Source organism: Meleagris gallopavo, chromosome 19 (genome assembly GCF_000146605.3).
Source record: "Meleagris gallopavo isolate NT-WF06-2002-E0010 breed Aviagen turkey brand Nicholas breeding stock chromosome 19, Turkey_5.1, whole genome shotgun sequence".
NCBI lineage: Eukaryota > Metazoa > Chordata > Aves > Galliformes > Phasianidae > Meleagris > Meleagris gallopavo.
The window spans coordinates 10,199,352-10,214,694 of NC_015029.2; the positions used below are offsets into that span (position 1 = coordinate 10,199,352).

The 15,343-nt window shown below is 35.4% G+C and overlaps 2 protein-coding genes across 6 annotated transcripts in view; both read left to right on the plus strand.

The window, feature by feature from the left end:
- The window catches only part of RALGPS1 (Ral GEF with PH domain and SH3 binding motif 1), a 94,409-nt gene extending 85,144 nt beyond the window's left edge, over positions 1–9,265 (plus strand). Inside the window, exons 22-24 of one of the 5 annotated variants that reach the window (XR_004161688.1) lie at positions 7,122–7,271; positions 7,631–7,980; positions 9,176–9,265. Coding sequence is in view for 4 of the 5 variants with exons in the window: in XM_010721092.3 (XP_010719394.1) it covers positions 7,122–7,322 (201 nt within the window). In the remaining variant the exon portion in view is untranslated. Of the gene's footprint in view, positions 1–793; positions 4,745–7,121; positions 7,571–7,630; positions 8,187–9,175 lie in introns of those variants that run through there. The other 4 variants (XM_031556258.1, XM_010721092.3, XM_019621570.2 and 1 more) reach the window with 4 other exon arrangements.
- A 1,173-nt stretch (positions 9,266–10,438) lies between these two features.
- The window catches only part of LOC100540713, a 16,915-nt gene continuing 12,010 nt past the window's right edge, over positions 10,439–15,343 (plus strand). Inside the window, exons 1-2 of the mRNA XM_031556260.1 lie at positions 10,439–10,730; positions 14,531–15,327. Of these exons, the coding sequence (XP_031412120.1) occupies positions 14,590–15,327 (738 nt within the window). The 5' untranslated portion in view covers positions 10,439–10,730; positions 14,531–14,589. The remainder of the gene's footprint in view (positions 10,731–14,530; positions 15,328–15,343) is intronic.

A 15,343-nucleotide genomic window follows, 5' to 3' on the forward strand; every position in this document is an offset into this window, starting at 1 on the left:
CAGCGTACAACCTCTGCAGTTGCATCTTCAAGTAGTAATATAGCCCTGACTTTGCTTCAGAAGGGACTTAATCATGAATGAAGAAAGTAGCCAACATACTGGAATTAAACTGATGACTGAGTTTATAACTGCCATTGAAGAGAGTGTCCTATAAAATGCTTTATAATGTCCTTTATATAGCAGCTTCATTTTTCAGGAAAAAAAAGTTAATTCTTGAAAAGTTTCCAGGGGCTTATGTTAATAGGATGCTCAACTACTCAGGACATGTAACAGGGCACAGCTCAAGAATCTTATTTACACATACCTGCACGTCCCATGCATACTAATAACTTCTTGGACCGGAATTGGTCCACAAGGATAAAAATAATTTGAAGCTTTTATCTTTTCTTTCAGTTATGGTGTTAGCTGTCTTTTGGACCTATTTGAGACTGATTACACTTTCTCATTGAATAATGTATTATTGGTCCACTGGATTTAGATTACATATCAGGGAAAATTTTCACTCAGAAGGTGGTGACGCACAGGAACAGGCTGCCCAGAGAGGTTGAGGATGCCCCATCCCTGGAGGTCTTCAAGGCCAGGTTGTACGTAGCCCTGGGCAACGTGACCTGGTGCCTGATTTAATGGTTGGCAACTGTCCCCCCACAGCAGGAGTGTTGGAACTAGATAATCTTTGAGGTCTCTTGCAATCCAAGCCATTCTATTATTCTATGATTTTGTAACCTTGCAGCTTCCCAGTGCTGTAATATGCTGAGGAGCAATATACTGCTGAATAATGTACATTCTCTTCCAGGCACCTGCTAACCTAATGTCATTTGAATAATTTGCTCTTACCTGATGTGACTTCAAGTGCCAAACTGAAGAAACAAGCTATTTTTCTCTGAGGAAGAGGAGAAAATAATAGTTTTCCTGATGTAAGCCAGCCACAACTACTTCAGCACTTTCGTGTGTAACTTGAAAGTGATTCTGGCACAGCTTTTAAAAGCAGAAAGTGAATGTTGTCCTTAGAACCAGATATAGTCTCATGCACTGAGTGGAAGTAGACCAGTTAGATGGACAGAAGATTAATCCTGACTCCTGCAGGATTCTAGAGTTTTCAACTTTCTGTGGTTGCAGATTGCCTCTGAACTGATGTTTGACCACAAACTGAGCATCATATCTTCTGCCTATCCTTTTTTAAATTGCTCTTTTTATTGTTAAGCTGCTTTATGTGACTGAAGAACATTTGGCCCATGTTGGGTTTCAGTTCTTTCTAATGCACAGAATAATTGACAGTGTTAACTTGCTGCAAAGTGTCAATTAGGATAGAAAATTGTGAAACAACTTTTTTATAACGTAAGTGCACTGAGTTGCTTTGCAATGTGGCTGCCTCAGATTTTATATAAAATCTCTGTACAATTCTTTTGTTCAAATTTGAGCTATGTGGTAAAAATGTATTTTGGCACAGAGCAGTTATTTTTATTTGGTTATGTTATTCTGGAATACCTTGGCAAGGAATTTAAGGTGTATAGTTTTAAATTTAATGTTGTGTTAAGTGTCTTTTTTTGTTTTCTTACTAGCCATATAACTATTACAGTTTGGTTTTTGTTTGTTTGTCCGTTTGTTTTTTAAATCTGAATATTGTTTATCATAAAGGGAACTGCTATTCCTTGATACAGGGTAGCAGATAATCAGGTTGTGTGATACACATTGCCCTGTGTCCTCAGAATGACTCCATAACATTATTTGCTGTTCTGTCTTACTGTTAGTGACTCAGCATCACTTAATTCCAATACATGGTGCACTTTTGTGGCATCCAGTCATGGTACTGCATTTCTAAAATCATGATGGCAATGAAAGCTAGGCAAGACTGTCTGGTAGTGCAGCAGTTATGTAGAAGCCTCTACATTTACGCCCACAGAATTTAAAAGGGAAAAACAACAACCAGCCTTCTCACTATCTGAGCCTGTTCCTGTAAAGGAACTCTTCCTACATCCATAGCTGTAACCCTGCTGTGCCGTAGCAGCAATGTAGTCACAGCTCTTTTCTATTGCCATGATAAGTTCAGTGCTTTTTTGGTTTAAAACTCCTCTGTTTTTAAGGCATTACTGCTGTAAGACATTACTAATTAAACCTTGTTAATTGTAGGAAGAGGAAAATCTCCTCTGTGTTTCCTAAGACTACATGGAGGAGAGATTTGCAAGCCAAGATCTAGATTACAGACCATGAAAATTTATGTGAAGTTGACAGGTATTCTTTGATGACATGAGTTGTATAAAAAAAAAAAAAAAAGACATATATTTATACTTTTTTTCTTCTTGCTTGTTAAATTAAGACAGCAGTGGACCAAGAAAAACACAAGTATCTGCAAAGGCAGAACATCCAGTGCTATTAATGTAAAATGTAAAAGCTTTTTGATATAGTGAATCAGTAAATCAATTAAAACTGCTAGAATACATCATTGGAATTATTCTGCAGATGTGTACTTCAGTAATTAGTTATCAACAAGATTATTCATAAGGACACAGGTTACATGAATTGCCATTTTACTGAGTATGCCACCTATAGCCATGTGTATTCTGTGTTTTTAGCATCGATATGGTTTGAACCATATGCAGTTTTGTCACTACTTTAGATTACACTTAGACCCTTAAAGCTAGGGAAAACTTCTAAATCCTTGTCTAGAAACGCAATTTGTGTTAAAAGGGCTACTGGAACACTGCCATAGCCGAAATATCCCTGCATTACTGGTTTAAATGTGAGCTACCAAAAACTACCCCAGAGGAAATTGATTCTTTCTTTTAAATCATGTTTAAATGAATTATCTCTTCCAGTTGCAAAATAAGACTTACTTATTTCTCTAACTATGGAAAACTCTAAAATTCTTGTAAAATAACAAAATAAACAAATCAAATGTTTCTGTTCTGCATCAGCATGCATTTGGCCATCATGAGCAAAGAAGAACTTGTCTGAGATCATGTCAAAAAAGTCACAGAAAGTTTACTCAAAGAACGGTTAAAATATTGCCCATTATACTTTTTAGGTGGACTAACAAATGAATACCTAGTAAAGAAGGCATTGTCCACCCAAATGAAATCTTAACTGCAGACTTCAAGAACAGTGACCAAAAAATGACTGTGCGTGTAAAATTTTATTAAGTTTCTGTATTGGTAAACCTTTCTCCTTAAAGGGGAATAACCTGATCTGTCTTAAATATAGGTTAAATTCAAAATGGAACACTTACTGGCATAATGAATATGCATTAGAAGCATGTAAACAACCACTCATTTCTGGTGTGATATAGTGGAAGACAACACCAGTGACATATTGTACAGTGTACTGGAGTTGAGATAAACTAGTAGATGTCACGACAACTTTCAGTTATGTCTGACATGCCTTCCCTTGGAAGGAGGAATGATTGCCTGTACACATTCAGAACTTAATAGCGTTTTAGGTGTCTCAAAAGTGTTGTATATGTTACTGTAAAATTCCTCAAAAATATGTTTTTACTTAAAATTATGTGCCATACAGCCTTTTGGACAAGTTAGAAAAGGATCAATTTTCATTTCTTTTAAAGCAGATTCCTAAATAAAAACATAATGCCTTTGACAGAAAGGTTCCAAAGTAGTGTGCCATGAATGGATGGAAACACTTATGAATGATTATTACACCCATTATTTATCAGAGAAATATGTATGTGGAGAAACAAAACCCTTCAAATAATACTACTCAAAACCTTGGAATTTGGAAGTGTGTCAGAAGAGTGTGAACTTCTTCATGTTATTATCATTTGAAAGTAAAAAAGCTTATAGAAGGGAGGTGAACATAGTAGATAGATAATACATGATAGTCACCTCTTCAGTATAGCACAATTGTGAAATGGCTATACAATATAAATAAATAAATAAGAGTAATGAAGCAATAATAATGTAATAATAGTGTAATAGTATTGTTAAAATATCTTGATCCAACATTAGATGAGTTTATGAGTAGTAAATAGTTTGTAGCTACTGGATAAAGGTTTTTTGTTTTGATACTATTTCCTCTCACCTGGCACTTTTAATGTTAATTGAAACTGCTGTTGGCACACAGCATATTGCAAATAAGTACTGATTAATACAGCCTTTTCTCAGAAATATCGCAAACCTTGCAAGTTTTCATCCAAAGAAAAACTGCAACAGTTGTAGGGAAATACATATTATCTCAGATTGACTGTTCCCAAACTTGTGAAGATATAAAATGTGTTTAGGCAATATTATTCCCTTACTTATCTGCAATTTCAATGTTAGTAAGTGCCAAAATATGTTTATCCAAATAGCACTAAAATGAGGCAAAGGCAGTAGTTTTCGAATTGCAACTTATTTGTCATATTATAGTCTAAGCAAATTTCAACATTTTAGTTTGTTTTGTGTGAAAACTGTTGCACTATTTTTGGCCGTATTTTCCGGCAGTCGACTGCATGCTGTTTGTGTAAGAATTATTTCTACAATTCTTGTGAAATGTCTCACCTGTAATAACCACTAAACTCTAGCATTGGAATCTAGGTTTTTGGCAAAGTATTTTGTTACCTCAGTCTTGTATCAATATGCTGTACTTTTCAGCTTGTTACATTGATAATGTTTGTTTCATTAATTAAATAATGTAAAAAAAAGGAAAAAAAAAGAGATTGTTTACTTTGAACGCAATTGCAATTGGTTGTAAATTCAAAGATGTGCAAGGTATGTATGCCATTACCAATAAAATATTTTGAAAAAGAACAGTAGAGGTACAGAAGGAACTTTTCAGCTCAAAGGCAACAAGCACATTTTATCTGTGAATTCATAGTAATACAGCCAAACAGACTGTAGTGCACAGTATGTAGCCATTTAATATATATAAATTCGGATACTTCTGATAGAAAATTGAAAATTCCTCCAAGTTTACACCTGTTTTAAGTGGGATTTGGAAAGTCCAAATTAGAGGCAAACCTACTGTGTTGTTTTTTTTTTTTTTTCAAAAAAAGCATTTAATTACAACCAAATATGCATATTGATTTGGATAGCAAGATAAATTCCTTTGCATCTAAATTTAAATGTTATTTGGACACTTGGTTTCTTTTCTCCTGCCTGCCAGTAGGGAAATACATTTCATCCACTGATAAAACTATCTGCTCTACATTACACTGTGTATCAACTTAGATATACTAATAAACATAATAATATCTTCTGATCTTAAATCTGTTTTTTCCTTTCTCATTTAAGTGATGAAAGCAATGTCCTCTCAAAACCTTTACACACAGAGCTCTAATAAGGAAAGTCAAGCAATAAAATATTCAGCAGAACTTTCTCTTGGAAGAAAAGATTAAGATGGAAATGTTGGCCAATGCCCATCCTTTTTTAATAATTTCTCTTATTACAAGCACCATTTTTACCCATTTGAGCTTAATAAGCTCCACATTAAAACTGGCAAGTAGGGGGCTTTATCTTCTGCAGAATAATGGTTTTATTGCCTGAGAAACTGTCTGAGAGATAAATGACATTACCAAATGGGAAGATGAGAGCAAAACAAAACCCAAAATGCAAAAAAAGATAGCTGCTTTCAGAGCTGAAAAAGAGCACACATCCCTTTCCTGAAGCTGACTCATTTTCCTGTTCTCTCCCAGAAACAGGAAGACTTTTTCAAGACTTTACTACTTTGTAGTTCTGGAAATCACTTGGATCTGTGCAATTTCCTCCAGGCCATTATCCATATTATAAATGTTTTATAAAGTAAGCACTGATTAATCTCTTTACCTCTACCAAATGGTCCATTTCACTGATTGCATTGGTTTAAATGGTAAAAGGAAATTGGTTGGAATTCTTCTCCTCCTAATAGACAACAGGATGGAGAATAACTGATCACACTGGGAAGGAAGAGCAACACTCATTACATTCCAGAGGGTCATTATTATTGTTACAGAGGCAAATTTCAGGGGTGAGGACTACATTCTGTGTTGGAGTATTTCATTGTAATGCTACGTACTTCTGCCCTAGAAAAAAACAAAGATGAGTACTGAAGTGCTCGTGAAATGCTCATTATTTCCAAGCCTCTTATTTTGTACACTGAGAGAAAAAACAAAGTGGTCATTAATAAATTTGTTCCTACTGCAAATGTCTGGTATCAAAAGGTGGTTCATAAGTGTTAAATTGTGTTTTGTTTTGTTTTTTTTTTGAAGTCAGTAATATGGTGTTCCTATAGCTGTGATCTATTAATAATATCTGTTCATCAAATTCTGAAAGTATGTCAGACTTTTCCTTAGAATGCAAAGAAAAATGAAAGTTAGTTAAAGTTTACATGTCTCAGCATGCCTCAGATGTGAAAGTAAGCCAGATAAGCATATTAGGAAGGACGAAAATTATTTTACATGAACCAAAACGTAGTTATGCAAGAGGAAAGTGCATATAGTAATGAATTGGAGGAAGTAGCCTTTCTCTTACTGACAGAAATCAGTTTTTCAGTTTTAAGGAAGAATAGGTATTGTTCCAAGAGGTTACTTACTTCCGGTGATTCATGCCTCAGGTTTGAAAGTACGAGTATACTGTGGCTAAACATGAAGCAAACGAGATCGGGAAACAAACAGATTCATTCTAGTGTTTGTATAGATAAAAATCTGTGCAATTTTGCAGAAGAAGAAGAATGCAGACAATGGCTAGAGAAGTTATTTTACCCATGATTTATTTATAAATGATATTACCTTAATAAAATGATCACCTTATGTCTTGATACATGGGAACACACTAGAGCTCTGGAAACACTAGCATCTAGCTGTAGTGAGATGAATTTTCCTGTAATAATACAAAATACTGATGTGAATTTGTCTGACACAAATTAATACAATGAACACAGCCTTGTGATGTCTGTGATGATGTGTTACCTGCCACCTTTGCCACCTTTCCATTGCTTTACTCAGGCTGAACAATGCACTCAGGGCCTTGCTAAGGAACATAGTGACTGTAGTATTGGTTCACCTCAGGCCTTACTCAGGCAGATAGTGACTGCAGTACTGGGTAAAAAACTGGTTGCTGGAGGAATTGATGGACAGACATCTTGTTCAACAGCTGAGGGACAATGGAGTATGTGCCGGAAATAATGACTACGGGTCAATTATCTTACCCTATAAACAGCAAGCAGCTCAGGAGCTCCTCAAGCTCTCCTGCACAACAGCCAGCTGCACAATAGGATCTCCCCTGGAGAAGGGATGCCTCTCAAGGTTACACTTGCGCAGAGATCCCTCACATATTGACATCAAGACACCTTACCGATACACATCCTCAGTAAGTGACTGTTTGTTAAGGTTTGTGAGCTTCACTAAGATTCTATCTTAGGTTGACTGTACACTTATGGTCCCTTAGACATAAACTGTTGACCAACCCCTGAGACTAGGAATGGATCCAGTCACACCTAGGCTCCTTACCTCCATGGTTTAAGGAGTTTAGAAAAGAAGGGGGCCCACTCTGTACCTCATGAATCAGCAGGAGGGTCTCAATAAGTGTATTCAACCTTATCCTCTATACAGTAAATGATTAACTGTATCCAGTCATCTCAAGTCTTGTTAAGTTACTGTCTTATTTACAATTAAGTGTTGTTAAATCACTATTTTATATCAATAAATATATTGCTGCTTCTCTTTTAGGAGTGACGTGTGTAATGTCATCAGCCACAACGTCATAGTCTTTCACAGGGCAAAAGAAGACTAAAAATGGAAAGCAAGAGAAGGGACAGCCAGCCTATTTAGAAAATGTAGCCGTCAAGGAAAGCTGTGCCAGGGAAAAGGAGCACATTTGTACCAAAGTCCAGTTCACAATGAGCTCATTCCTTCTGCCTTTTACACAAAGCCTCAGCTGATCAGACTGAAACATTCCTCTTGCTGGCTCCTGTTTTTCTAAAAAATGAAGATTTTATTAATAACCTGGCAACAGGATAGGGGCCAGGAAAAAAGACCTCCTAGTATGGAGAATTTACTGAAGAAACCAGAAGTGAAAGGTAGGTATGGGAGTTTGGAGTCACGTGTATATTAGGTGATGCAGTTCCTAGTTTAGAGGAGAAAAGGACTTTAGGCATGAGCACAAGCCATCAGGAAAATCCATGGTGGCCTGGGCAAATTCATGCAGCGCTGATGTTGTAGTTCAGTTTTATGAAAGTGTGACATCTTAAAGGCAAAATATATTTTTCTCTGATTATTTTTTGTGTTGGTGTGGGGGGTTTTGTTTGCTTGTTTGTTTGGCATTGTTGCTGATTTTTAAGTACCTGGCCTATATAATGAGACTTGCAGCTCAGTTAAAAAGGAAATAGTTATTTAAAGCATTCTGTCAAGGCCCTGAAGGCTCTAATAGGCCTTCATGGCCTTGATCAGTCCCACCTGAGGACACTCCTAAACTCTTGTCCAGAGCACCAGAGAACATTTAAGTACAGTATTGCACCTTCAGTCTCTGCCAGAGCTCTGCTGTAGCATGTACGTGCTCTGCTTTTTCTCCAGTTCACATGTACTGGTTGTGGTCAGTAAAGGAGAATGTGTTGCTATTGTTATACATTCTAATATCATTCTTGAAAGGTGTTTCATTGACATAAGTACTTCTTACTTAACGAACTTTTAGTACAGTTAAATAAAATACACAAGAAGTGTGGAATGATCTAAAACAAAACAGAATGGATAAGATAACACAGAGTGTTCTATTTCCCTTTGAATTATGGAAATGCAAATTGGAGTAGGGAAAATTACTAAAACTTAATTATCAGGAGAACAAAATTTGCAGCTAAATTTAACTGATAGTTCTTTTAAATACAAGTCCTATGCACAGGAAACTTGCAGACATTTAGTTAAAATTAGTTCAGTGCAGATTTTTTCCAGTTCTCACGTGAAAACAAAGGGCACTGTTGAGATTTTAAGACTTCCAGTGAAGTGGCTACAGTGTTTGCCTAAATGTTCTCCAGAAATGAGTGAATATACATTACAAGCCTTGGTGCCCAGCTGCTTTGGAAACTGAATCTACTCCGAAAGGAAAAAAAAACAACAAGGCTATAGCACTTATGGAGTGAAGTCCCTCTTGAATTAATCTACTGAATATTACAGATAGCTGTAGTATGAGTCACTCTAAACCTAAAGGGTGTGATCTAGGATAGAGTTTTAAAATTGCCTTCTGAGACGTGTCAGTTGGCTGTCACTTTTCATTTTTTTTAGCTCACATCATTATAAAGAGCATTGATAAGGAGAAAGAAGCAAGTCAGAAACACCTGTTTGTTACTCCCCTCCGTTCAGTGACTTCTTCTGAAGTGAAAGGTAACTGAAAATTCAGCAACTCCTTTTGGAAATATCTCCAATAACAAATTAATAAATAAGATTGATAAGAGGTCAAGGAACTTTAACAACATATATTTTCAAAAATTTGACCTAGCAGTTTAGCTGACAAAACGTGCTGATCAAGGGTATCAAAGTTTCTGATATTGAACTGAGCTAAGTGACAAAGGGAAATGAATATTAAGTAGTCAGTTTGGCTTAGTATCAGTTTATACTAATTGATACTGATGACTGATGAAGTTCTGAGTTAGCTTAGTTCTTCTTGATGTTACCTTGTTTTACTTTGGAGGTGGGGGGAGTGGAAGTGTGTAAAAAGATTTGTTAGCATTACTGTTTCACAGGGACCAATTACAGAATAGGTACAACTGTATGACACGAGACTGCTTAAAACAGAAGTAGTAGTGGGTGTTTCTGGTTGTTTTACTTCTGGACAGTGCTGAAGAAATTATCAGGTAGATGAAAGCTGTGTAGATCTTCTGTTTATTTTGTGCAGGCATGTGAGGGTACAAGTATAAATAGTGGTAAAAATATTTCAAATGCAATCAAACCACTCCTGCAGGTTTTTCCAATAAAGTGAGAAGACTTGTATTTTCATAGAAATAAATGTATTTAAAATAAAAATTGCAGCCAATACATTCCTAATAAGAGAAAATAAGATATTTTATCTCACAATAGTTAGTAAAGTAGGCTAATCCATTTTGTTCCAAACTAATTTTTTTCTCACATTTTCCCACCCAGACTACTCCTCCCACTGAAATAAGTATTTATGTCAGCTGGTAATGTAGCTCCATTAGGCATTCAAGTATTCATTCAAAGTTACATCCACCCTCTCTTTCAGACACCTATAATAGATTGAATTAAATGGTATGATCAAATACTAAGTTTTATTTCCTGATCTAACAACTATGCACACAATTGCTGTGCTTGATTTTATGTCATTAAGTGTCAGAGATCATTCTTAACAGAAAACTAAGTTTACCTGAAAGTTCTCTGTAAAGCACAATAGGTTATTTAAGATTAACTGCTGAAACACTCTAGATTATGTTTGATGTCATGGAAACCATTTAAATCCTGATCTAGATAAATCTGCAAGAATATATACATAAATATTGGAAATTGAAGAAAACTATCATCTTTCATTTTTCCAGTTAATATAACTGTTTGAGAAGCTAAGAGCTATAAGCATAAGATGAAGAACACATCAAAGTCAAAGCTGTTAAACTGAGAAAATAACAGAGCAGAAAGCAAACTATCTTGCAGTTCAGGAAGTTACCAAGTCACGGGACTTCCCACAGAGTATCAGAAGCATAATTGCAGAGGAAGCAGATGTTAGGTGACCAGCGAGGTTGCAAGGCCTCTCATTTCAAAGGGGTCATAAGGCAGAAATCAGGCTGGAGCACTGGAAAGTGTGAGATGCCAGACAAAGAGGCATGAAATTGTAAGTACCCTATTGTTTGATTTCTCGTCTGTTCAGGAGGGCCCAATTTTGTGGTGGCGAAGTACCACCAAGGCTGCACCTAACAACCATAGATTCCATTAACAATTCTCCTCTTTACGTAACAACTAAAAAAAATGCTGAGGCTTATTCTAATTATTTCAGGAAAAATAAGGGTTTGTGTTTTAGGAAGCTTAAGTAAGACAGCTATAAAATCAAGGCTCTTACTGTTTTGTTTAAAGTTTACTTGATGATCTCTTGAGGTCCTTTCCAAGTCCTGCGATTCTGTGAAATGTTGTAGTTAAACGTTGCCTTTCAGTTTCTTTTTAGCACCACAGCTGGTATTAATCGAAACAGGCAGAGAGGATTCAGAGTTGATAATGTATTTAAAACTCATCTTTTAAGCAGGTGGGATATTTTTGAGCTACAGAACAAACAATATTTTTTCGGTAACTAAAGGAGACTACAGTGAAATCAGATGCAGAGAAATAGTAACCATTTTCTCAACACTGGAATGTAATCTTATATGAACTGAGACTTTAGCAACACATACTTTTTGAAAGAAAAGATAGTACAAAGCGCAACAGCAAAGTATATCTTACAAGCTTTGTGTGCTGAGTCTTTTTTTGGAATGACAGAGGCTGTTCCTGTTCAGAAATGATTTCTTTGGCAACAGCTGAGAAAAAAAAATATAATTAATTATCATTAGTTAGAAAAACATTAAATTTACATTTTTAGTCACCTAGTTTAGTAGACTATAGCTAACAATTGTAGCCTGTGGATTCCAAAAAACCTGGCACATGTTTGAACCCAAAATTATATTTCATACTCAAAGAATTGATACTTTCCTCTTCTTGGGGAATTTGTATATCAGTTAATCTTCCTTAAGAATAGAAGAGAACAAAACAAAATTAAAGACAAATATAAACAGTATTGGCAATCACTGGTGGTTTCCAGACACAAAATAATTATTTGAGAAGGTTGCAATAAGTTGTTTATACAGTTCTTTAATATATCTGATTCCTTCATGTAAGAGAAGGAGCTTATTTGTTTCTTTATTTTCCCTATCTGTAATGTTTTATTCATACTCATGCCTTAGAAGTCCTCTGGTCTAACAGAAGTCTAATAGGAGGACTAGTTTTGAATTGTTTCGTTTTGTTTTCTGAAATAAGTGGATGGTAATACTCTTGACATGCTAGAAATACTAATTCGAAGTAGAAACCGACTACTGCTGTTTCTTGTAGGCTCCTTGTTCTAAAAATAGGCTGTTGGGATGAATTTTAACTTGCTCAAATTAGTGATATATGCATACAAATTATGTGAAGAGAAAGCATAACAAATTTTTGATTGCGTGGAGTTGAAAATGCACAAAAGACCACCTTGGCAAGAAGACATGAGGCGCAAGGGAATGTATGTTTTCTGTAATTTCCTGCTTTGTGTAAAACTAAAATGGTGACTTTTGTGCAGAGATGTACAGGAGATGAACAGGAATTATTCTATTTTTACTAGAATTATGTATTTTTAATAGAATGATGATTAGGCTACTAGTCACTAGAAAGTAACAGCATTCCAAATGTAAGAGAGAGTAAATGAGAATGGTTGCCTGCAGTAGATTTTAACATTTGGGTATTGCAGGAAGATGCTAGTAATTTTTTTCCTATTTTTTAAATGAAATTTCTGTGTAAATTTCCCAAGACTTATTTAACAGGAAATTTTTAAGGCATGGATCTGCCGCCTGATGTGAAAATAACAGTTGAAAACGTCACCAGAACAATGTATGTTTTTTGCACTGAACATCTGTAGCCAAAAAAAAAAAAAATCTTGACACTATTTCTATAAATAAACATGACAGACATTAAGGGTGAGAAATGTTGACAGGATTTTGTTTCATCTCACCTCATAGTAAATAAGTAAATTGTCTACCCTGAAAAGTAATGAAATCCAGATCAGTGTTCTCTGATCTTCATTACTTTCCTCAATCACTTTATCATTTGCCTGGATGGAAAGAAAAGTTTGGAATCATAACCTGCTCTACTTTTAGAGCTTAATTGAAGTTCCTGTCCTTTATTGTGAATCTCAGCCTTCAGACTAACTCCATTCTCTGCAAAAAGCTCTGTTGATTGCTTCCAAGAGAACACTAACAGCTAAATCCCACCTCCAAAGTGTAAAAACCAAGAAACGCTCCAAGGACTAGAACTTGGACAGACTCTTTTTCCATGTCACTGTTGGGTTATTTTCTTTAGTGTTTTCTTATTTTTTTTTAATTTTCTGTGACCATTTTTTTTCAGTCTCACTTGACAATTATGGAAAAAAGCTTTGATCAGAATATTCTCATTGTTTTTAATCTTTTAATAGACAGCATGTTAGTAATTATATATGGTTTACAGTGCAACAGTAGCGGTAAGTATTTGAAGAACTTTGACACAAATTCATTGATGATGCAGCCCTACTTTCCTATATGTTGTCATCTTCTTAATGCAAATTACAGCAGACTAAGAAAAAATTGTGCATAACCAAGTAACTTTAACTTAGTATATTAGAAAAATATATTCTGTATTTGTAATGTAATCTTAAAATTGATGAATATCCTTGCATGAAAGGAAAAACAGAGATTAATTTTAACTTTAGAGAATAGGTTCATTGTATGTGTTTTAAAATAATTCTTACTTTTGGGGAGGAAAATTAAACAAATGAAAAATAACAGGTGAACAACATCTTGGATTTGCAAATTACACCAGACAGCAATGCTTTCATCATATTCTTCAAAGAACTCTGAAGTTAGAATACAGTTGCGAGTAAAGGGGCAATACTGTGAGTTAACTGGAAAGTAGTCATTTATATATTCAGTTGAAATTGAATGTGTACAAAAGGACAGAATACATACAAATTACGGGCCTCTGATGTTAACTGCACTGATGTGTTCTTGTGATGTATCACATTATCACTCTCTCACGGCTACTCAGAATAAGTCAGGGTTTTCTTTTCTTTCAGTTTGCTTTCAATCTGCATGATGATATAAGCAGGTATAAATGCCAATCTGCGAAGACATTGAAAAATCTCTACTCTGTAGTCTGACTTTGGAATACTGTAGAGAACTTACGTGTCAACGGCAAGGTTAAAAAGTTCTGTACTGTGTGTAGTCCCAGCAAAGGTCACAAAATCCAGTCAAAGTCCTTTCAAAATCAGCTACCAATTTAGAATTGCTATCTGAGTTTTCATCTTTAGTGATAAAAGGAATTTACCTTTAACATAATTGTGGCCTCTTGAATAAGGGTAAAGGTCATTCTTTTTGAAGCTCTTTTCCTAGATTATGTTAAATACCATCCCACAGGATTTCGAATTCAGGGCTCTGAAAATATCTTATTTGTGATTTGGAAATCAGGACCCTAACAGAGCAAGATTATTCTTACCCAATTCAAAAGAATTCAATTGGGATTTGTGTTTGACAGCATTGCCTTTAAAGAAAGGGGGAAAAATGGTTTTACATCTCCAAATACCAAAAGATAGAGGATGTTAGTCTTTACTAATGCAAAACTTTTTCCAGGCCTCAAAATTATACGAATTACAGTCAATTTTTTATATTGTATAGCAAAACAGCCAAAACTGTCCCAACAGGACCAATTCTGTCTAAAACAGAATGTAGATTGCTTCATTTTTTCAAAATGCAAAGCCAGCATGAGAAGTCATGTCTTCATATTGAGGTATGAAAAATGTAACTGTTCTGTTTAGGAGAATACAATTAATAAAAGAAAAATATCATCTTTTTGGCAAATCACTGAAAGTCTGATTTTGTTTTGTTTTAGAGAATGTGAATAGAAGATTGAGTTGTAAAGGTCTGAGTCCCAAATTGTGAAATTCAGCAATGATACACTGTGGAAAAAGGCATGTGTGTGCTATTGTTACGTGTATTGTAATTTTTGGAAGTATTTTAATCTGCTCCTGGAAAGGTTCTCAGCTACAAGATAATATAACAAGAAAAATCTTCCCCCAGGGAAAAAATGTCATTCCAGTCGGTCAGTTCTGCAGGGGAAAAGCTGCAAAAAATGCAATAACACCATTAAAAGATAACAGAACTTTTATTATATCCCCATACTTTGATGACAGAGAAGGCAAAGTCACACGTGTGATTGGGATTGTTCACCATGAAGATGTCAAAGAACTATACTGCTGGTTTTGTTGTCAGCCCCATGGAAAGATATATGTATCAAAAGCAAAAATAGATGTTCACTCGGACAGATTTGGATTCCCGTATGGTGCAGCAGATATAGTTTGCTTGGAACCTGGAAACTGTGATCCAACACATGTATCAATTCATCAGTCTCCACATGGAGATATTGACCAGCTATCAAGGTTTGAAATAAAAAACCGCAAAGCAGAGCCTTTCTCTGCTGACTTCACGGTATGCATCTCTGCCATGTTTGGGAATTACAACAATGTCTTACAGTTTATACAGAGTATGGAAATGTACAAGATTCTTGGGGTACAGAAAGTGGTGATCTACAAGAACAACTGCAGCCAGATGATGGAGAAAGTCCTGAAGTTTTATTTGGAAGAAGGAACTGTAGAGATAATTCCGTGGCCAATAAACTCATATCTCAAGGTTTCTCCTAAATGGC